The sequence below is a fragment of the Hippichthys cyanospilos genome, chromosome 22 (genome assembly GCF_059441005.1).
Source record: "Hippichthys cyanospilos isolate Australia breed blue-spotted pipefish chromosome 22, RoL_Hcya_1.0, whole genome shotgun sequence".
Classification (NCBI taxonomy): domain Eukaryota; kingdom Metazoa; phylum Chordata; class Actinopteri; order Syngnathiformes; family Syngnathidae; genus Hippichthys; species Hippichthys cyanospilos.
In genome coordinates, this window is record NC_142390.1 from 9,418,403 (window position 1) to 9,425,902 (window position 7,500).

At 45.6% G+C, this 7,500-nt stretch overlaps 1 protein-coding gene across 1 annotated transcript in view; it reads left to right on the forward strand.

The window, feature by feature from the left end:
- adipor2 (adiponectin receptor 2) overlaps window positions 1-3,456 on the forward strand; it is a 31,812-nt gene extending 28,356 nt beyond the window's left edge. Inside the window, exons 6-8 of the mRNA XM_088406847.1 lie at window positions 1,278-1,465; window positions 1,538-1,731; window positions 2,288-3,456. Of these exons, the coding sequence (XP_088262973.1) occupies window positions 1,278-1,465; window positions 1,538-1,731; window positions 2,288-2,416 (511 nt within the window). The 3' untranslated portion in view covers window positions 2,417-3,456. The remainder of the gene's footprint in view (window positions 1-1,277; window positions 1,466-1,537; window positions 1,732-2,287) is intronic.
- Window positions 3,457-7,500: the final 4,044 nt, after the last annotated feature.

Sequence of the window (7,500 nt, forward strand, 5' to 3'; positions counted from 1 at the left end):
GTTAGTCAGCTCTATGACTTGGTTAATGCTTTATGAAGTGGAATAACGTTCATAAATTAGACTTCAAATTAGGCTCCCTTTACCCTGAGAACATCTTTCCCCATCTTAGTGATGTTTCAATCAGCTTTATGATGTTGATGATGATTTTTGAACTGGAATAACTTTCTATTTATAGCTGTTCGCGTTATAGTTCAAAGTAGACACCTTTTGCCATGATAAAATCTTTCCACATCTTGGTATTGTTTCATTCAGCTCTATGATATGAATGTTGATTCAAAGATAAATACAAATGAAAAAAAAATAAGATTAACATAAAAAACATAAATATGCAAAATCATATATAACAAACTAGATCGATTGCTGGCTGGGACAAACTTCTGTGATTGTGGAATCTTGCGCCAACACTGTCCCGCCCATAGCAGCATCTGATTGGTTAGCCGTGCAAGAGCCAGAGCTAATCAGCAGTGAAAGTCATGCACAGTGGTCCCGCACAAAAACACAACAGAGAGATAAGATGTTTTGAAGTTAGAAGGTAAGTTTAAAGAAAGTATTTTTTTATACGGCTAATCCCCAAATTTTAGAAACACTTGTGTGCAGGACGCATCCTGAATTTTGGGCTAAAATTGTGATATTTTCTATGTTATCTATGGTAAGACTTTGGAAAAAATGTAAAAACTATAGAAAAACAGAATAAAGCTCATCTTCGTAAACTCTTTGTTTTATTGTGCTCATATCCATCATTTATGTATTTATTGCGCATTAAGTGTGCTTTAGATTTCCCACATTGTGAGTGGTCAATGAACGCCTCCCCTGTGTAACTGAATGCGCTGGAAGCAATTGTTTTTCCCTTTTCCTCACGATGCGGCGCAAGTTTTTTTTATCATAAATACCTCAAGTTGCGCAGCCTCCACGTTTCACCAAGTTTATGATTTTGTGTATATGCCAAAAGAAGGCAATTAATAAACGAGTCAAATAATTACCTTTCTGTGTTGTATAATCGGTGCATACAACTTGCCACTCTTAATTGAATCAGCTGGAGACATCATAACTTTTTCCTCTGGGTTTTAGTATTATTCCTGTGTGTGAACAAGGCCGGTTCAGTCTGGTTGCTTCTTTAGTTGAAAATAATGTCGTAACAAGCTCAGCTAACACGAAATGCTGTTAGCCGCAACAGGCGATGGTTACCATATATACGACGCACCAATACTTTCGTCCTTCATTTTGGGGGGAAAAAACAGTGTTGTCATGTTTGGACATTTACGGTATATATTCAACAGGTTGGACTATAGCGGCATCGCCTTCCTGATCATGGGCTCGTTTGTACCGTGGCTCTACTATTCCTTCTACTGCTCTCCTCAGCCGTGCTTCATCTACCTGCTGGTAGTGTGCGTGCTAGGCCTGTCCGCCATCATTGTGTCCCAGTGCGACTTCTTCGCCACGCCGCAGTACCGAGGAGTCCGCGCAGGTAACGTAAATCCCCATCATCCCGCATTGGATATGCCGCGACGTGGAATTTACAGTGTGTTCTTAACTACAGGTGTGTTTGTGGGTTTGGGACTGAGCGGCGTGGTGCCCACCCTGCACTTTGTCATTAGCGAGGGGCTAATCAGAGCAACCACCATCGGACAGATGGGTTGGCTTTTCCTCATGGCCACGCTCTACATCACCGGAGCGTGCCTGTACGCCGCTCGAATACCCGAGAGGTTTTTCCCTGGAAAGTGCGACATCTGGGTACGTTGTGAACAACGTTTCACTTGCTTTAACCCAGTGCAGGCCCCCCTGGGGTCGCGGATGACCCCGGGAAAAAGGCTTTGTTTTTGTTTTTATTTCAGGCACTTTGATGCACTTGATTTTAATGTATTTATTTTCCGTTTTAGACTATGCTGTAACCCGTATAAACGCTGTAAAAAATAATTAACAGTTGTTGAAAATTGATTTATATTGCTTTTTTTCTTTTGTTAAAAAGATGGATGTATAGGTTTACTTATACAACTTTTAAAGGTAATAATCTTATTTATAGTCAACGCATCGAGTGTGTGTGTGGGGGGCAAACAGTTTTCTTTTTCCTAGGGGGGGTCTTGGCGAAATGTAATTGAGAAGCACTGCTTTCACCCCATTTTGACCATTTTTTGGGTCGTTTTCTTCCACATCATGTGGGTGAAATTTCAGCTCCCCAGTGCCTTCTTTCAATGAAAGAAGTGAAATGCGTTTGATAGACTGATACCGCCAAATAATCGCACAAGGGTTACGTAATATCCATTGAGACCGTTTTCCATCTTTGTTCCAGTTCCACTCTCACCAGTTGTTCCACATCCTGGTGGTGGCGGGAGCTTTCGTCCATTTCCATGGGGTCTCCAACCTGCAGGAGTTTCGCTACACAGCCGGAGCCGGTTGCACCGACGACGGAATGGTCTAACTCAAAAAACGTACACAGTAGGGGAACTGGCGCTTCTTAATCAGGACAACGATGTGGCTCGTCATTCACGGATAGCCTCACTAGAGGGCGCCATTTCCAAAGTGAACCGTTTTACTCTAAAGCCACTTTTTTGAGAGGCGCTCTAACAATTTAGCTAGGACCTCATCCATTTCCTCTTGGAGATTTTCATCATTTATATTGCAGAGAAAGCATAATTTTTCTATTAAAATAACTGAGGGGTGAGCGTTTCTTTGTTCAAATGCTGTTTTTTCTAATTCAAACCTAAGAGCATTCATATTTAAAAAAAGTACTTGAATATCTTCTTTGATAGTTGAAGGTTACAATGGGCTTTTATGCGTTGTCACTTTTAAATAAAATGTTTTCATGTAAATAAAATTTCTAAATTTGGGTTCTAGATTTGTATGAAATATATATCTTAAAATGAAAGAAAATAAGATTGGTGAGGATGGAGTACTCCAGTTGATTTGTTTTATTTTTTATTGAATATGCAAGAAGCGTTCAAAAGATCTGTTCATTTTTTTTGTTTTTTCTCCATTTCTGCAAACAAGAACTTTTCTCACGTTTGCTGCACATCTGACTCAGATCTTGTGCGATTGTTAGTGCTTGAAACCAAATCCAAGATGATCATGAAAGAACGTTTAACATGTAGTCATTTTCATCCATCTTTCTTTCTTCTTGTCGCTATGCTTTATTTCAATGCCTTTTAGCGAGAGCAACCAAATAAATCACGCAAAATACCAACATTAAAAAATATCAGCAGATCTCAAATAATTAAAATTGATCCTTATAGTTTGTTCAAACTACTCGGGAATTTATTTCTGACATTAACACGCTCCGTTAATGATTAAATAAGTGTCTTCAAATATATATTTGCTTTTCACATGATGTGGGTTTTAATGTGTTTACTATTAATTTATTGCAAGTGGGACAGCATATGGTATTTTTGCATTGTGGCGGGAGGTTTGGCTTCAGAGACTTTTACATTGGATCTCCCGTTCTAATAAAGACGCTTTGTTGAATTATGTTTGGATTTCTTTAATTCTGTTGAATTCGGCGTCGTTGTTGATACGGTGAAAAGTTGGATGCTCAAAATACCACACAAACAAACCTCGAAAAGTACTTTTTCAAATTTATTGTATAAGCATTTGATAAGTGATGCTTTGGCCTCATCTAGTGGACATGAGTGGGACTGCACCCAGCACAAATTGCGTTCGACGAAAGCTGTTCTATTTCGCCCCGCGGAAAGGAGATACTGTGTCGGTTTTTGTCGTTTGGCGAGGCGTGTCTAGATGTTTTTGCCCTTATGACAAGGGACCACGGGCAGGCGATATCTTACTTGGTGCTTTCTCGCGGCCTTTTGTGGTTGTCGCAGTCCTTCTTGGCTGAGTCCTCCAAGCGTACTCTGCAGGACTTTCCTGTCGTCCCTGGGACGTTTTTCGGTTCTGGTGCAGTGGAGACACTGGAACAGTCGCCCAGGGTCCGTTTGGCCCGTGTGCAGCTCCCCGACCGTGACAGAGCTCTGGCCATTTCTGGTCCTTTTCGCTTTTCCGCCTCTGTGCCTCGTTGAAGTGCTTTTATTTATGTTTTAGTCTGTGTGTTTAATGTGTTTTTCTTCAGGTTCCTATTTTGCACTTTTATTTTTATTGTACAGCACTGGTTTGATGATGGTCTTTTTAAATATGCTTTATAAATAAAATTGACTTGACTTTGACTACCGTGTTCCGTCGCGTAGCCAAATGTATGGGGGGGCGCCAGTTCCCTACGTCTCCTCAGAAGGTATGCTGCAGTGGACATTTGCTCTTCGTCGCACGTGCCTGCTGTGGGTGGCGTTCCTTGTCCCACTGGTAGATTTCACTGTGGTCTTCGGGTGCCTGAAGGTAGACCCGTGCAGTTTCCATGCCTGCAGTCACATGCTCAGGTTGTCAGGGATACTATCGTGCTGCTTCGTCATGTGTCTCAGTTGGGGATCAGGGTGAACTTGGCAACGTCGGCTCTGGTTCCTTCACAACAGACCACCTTTGTTGGGGTGTCGCTGGATGTCAGAGAAATCTCTCAAAGAAGACTAGGACAAGCCTAGCTGCTAAACTGCAAAAAGTAACTCAGACCAGCCAAGATTGACTTTTCTATGCCGGGCATAGGGAAAAAGCTTGGGCAAATGAACTCGTGGGTTTTCAAACGCTAATTTCACCGCCCAGGAGTCGAGTCCCCCCCCCCCTCTCTCTCTCCCTGGCTTTTATTGAGCAAAAGCATAGCAGATTACAAGACACAACAAAAGAGCCAGCCGGGCGCCACCGGCAGCTGGGCCAAGGTCCCGGCTCACACTTTCGTGCGTCAACAGCTCTATCTAAGGACAGGGTCAAAATGAACTAGGATTGCATAAATGGGTAACAATGAAATTAAGCATATAATGATAACAACCTAATGTATGATTCCCTTCACACTGGACTCCGTGGCCATGCTGACCCGTTCTTCACGTCAGCGAGTGGACGACGTTTTGCGCCTCCTGTTTTTTTTTTTTTTTTTTTGCCTAAACAGGTGCCTCACATTCGGACATTTTTTATGGCTGCTGGGCAAGTTGACCTTTCACCGTGATGGTTCCTCTGGGGCTCCTACATCTTTGTCCCCTACAGATGTGGTTGAAGGGCTTCTACTTGGATGCCAAGAGACATCGGCACTGATGCCGACGAGTGTCTTGCCAATGTCTTCTCGCATTGGACCCGTGGCGCCGGCGTGCTTTTGTGGCCGCGGGTGTTTGGCTAGGAGTGGTGCTGTCTCACCAGGAAGTGGTATCCATGGATGCCAGTCCCTCCGGCTGGGGTGCCGTTTGGCAGCACAGGTTTGCTCAGGGGCGTTGGTCGTCATTGGGGCATTGGCAGACCACATAAATGTCCTGAAACTTCAGGCTGTGCATCTGGCACTCATCCACTTCCTGCCATTGCTTCGGGATTGGCACGTACTTGTGCGGTCGGACAATACCTCGAAAGTTTTCCACATCAATCATCACAGGGATACCAGGTCCATCAGGCCACTGTTGGTCACTCCAGCCCTCCTTCAATGGGCGGCCGCCGACCTAGCCAGCCTGCGGGCAGCCTATCTTTCAAGTGTCCTGAATCAGGTAGCGGACTCGTCTCGCGAGGTTCCAGTGCCAGGGGAGTGGCGCCTGCATCCGGAGATTGTGCTCACTATATGGGCTCGTATCGGTCAGGCGGAGGTAGCCTCTTTGCCACGCAAGAGTCGACTCACTGTCGCCTTTGGTTCTCCTTGATGGAGGTCAGCAGTCCACTGGGGCAGGTTGCCCTGGCGCATCCTTGGCCGTTTTGTCTCCTATACGCCTTCCCTCCCCTTCCCCTGATCTGGATGTGCTGAAAGGGGTTCCCTTGGAGGATGTTTGTGCTGCTGCCTGGTTGTTGCCTGGCACTTTTGCCAGGTTCTACTGTATGGATGTTGCAGCCCTCCATTCTCTGTCTGTGGTCCTGGGCTCCTCAGGGGCGTCTATGTGAGGTTGAGGTGAGTACCGTGGTCTCCTCGTGACTTCGCTGTTATTCATCATTCCGTGCATTTAGCTCCGCCTGTGGCGGTCTGGAGGGGCGAAATAGAACGACAGTTATGTTTGTTGCAGCGGTTCTATGAGCCCGGATGGCCACCAGAGTTACTTGTCACTTGGATTCCTTGTCTCTGCGTTGTTCATGCGAGTAGGTTCTGAGTGACAGGCTGCTGGGTGACACTGCCTTACATTACGTGTGTCATATACATAATGTTTTTGATGGTATGCATTCTCGTCTTGCGCGAAGGCTTATTCCGTGCTTTTAGCACAGTCTCTGGCAGGGCTCATAGAACTGTTGTTACGTATTAGCTCTTGTTTATTCCTCCCACCAGCCTCCCTTGCAAAAAAGACTTTTATAGACATATTCCCAAAGGCCTTACTAGAATTTATCTTCTCAAATATAAATGTATTTTGTGCAATGTTATTGTTTCACTGTTTGCATTTAGCACTTCCTATCCACGTAAAATACATAACCTCCCCCAGCCGAAACCACCCGAAAAGGCCGCGCAGGGCGGGCGGAAGGGGGACCGGGGGAGGGCAAATACGACCCGAAACAAAAAGAAAGTCCAAAACGCTGTTAGCACAAGTCAGGGCATTCCCTGCGGTGCAGGGCCCTGAGGACCGGGCGCTAGCCTCAACAAGCCAGGCCGGAAGAATGTTCAGAGAGTCAGATGATGGCCGATGACCTTAACTAGGGTGCCCCCGTCGGCCGCCCCGTGATGGGCAAAAGGCCAAACGGGTGCCCCAGTAAAGGTCACGGTTTACGGAGGGCTTGAAATCAAGATCTTCTAAATCAGACTCGCAGAATCGCTTCATAAAAGGAAGCCCTTGGGCTTGGATAAATGAAATCATTGTCAAAGTCGAAATTTTCAAATGAAGAACTCGGGTAAACAAATTCAAAACCGGACTTTGAACGGAGTTTGACGAAGGGGGAACAATCCTCTAAATCAGAAAAATCAGACCCGATACTGTAATGAGGGGGGCTAATAGGTGAGGCGGGCTGCTCGGATGGAAAAGAGGGTGGTGAATAATCCTCAGGGTCGGAAAAATCGGAATCGCGAAAGACGTGGGGTGGAAGGATAGTGTGGTAAGGGAGCTCGGAAGCAGAGGTGTAGGGCGTGGAAGAAAGAGGCATGGGCAACTGATATCGAGCGGTGCTATCAGACACGTAATGGGGAAGCGTGGAGGACGGGAATAGAGCAGTGTTGGAGGAGGGCTCGGACGAGAGAAATAAAGACGAACAATTAAGAGGGCTTACGAGAGGGGAATGGGGTTGGCAGGCAGGCTGAGTGCGTGAGCGAGCTGTGCGGCGGCGTCTCGTCCGCCGTTGGGAGCTTCCTGCTTGGTCCTGTTTTGGTCGATTATTCTGTCACGACGGGGCATGGCGAGTTGAATGTGGGTGTGCGAGAGGATGAACTGGGGGTGCGAGGAGCAAGGAAGCCAGGAGGGGATGTGCTCAAAAATACCGTTTTAAAGAACAAAAGATGGCAGAAACAAAAACAGACAAAAACTGGGCAAA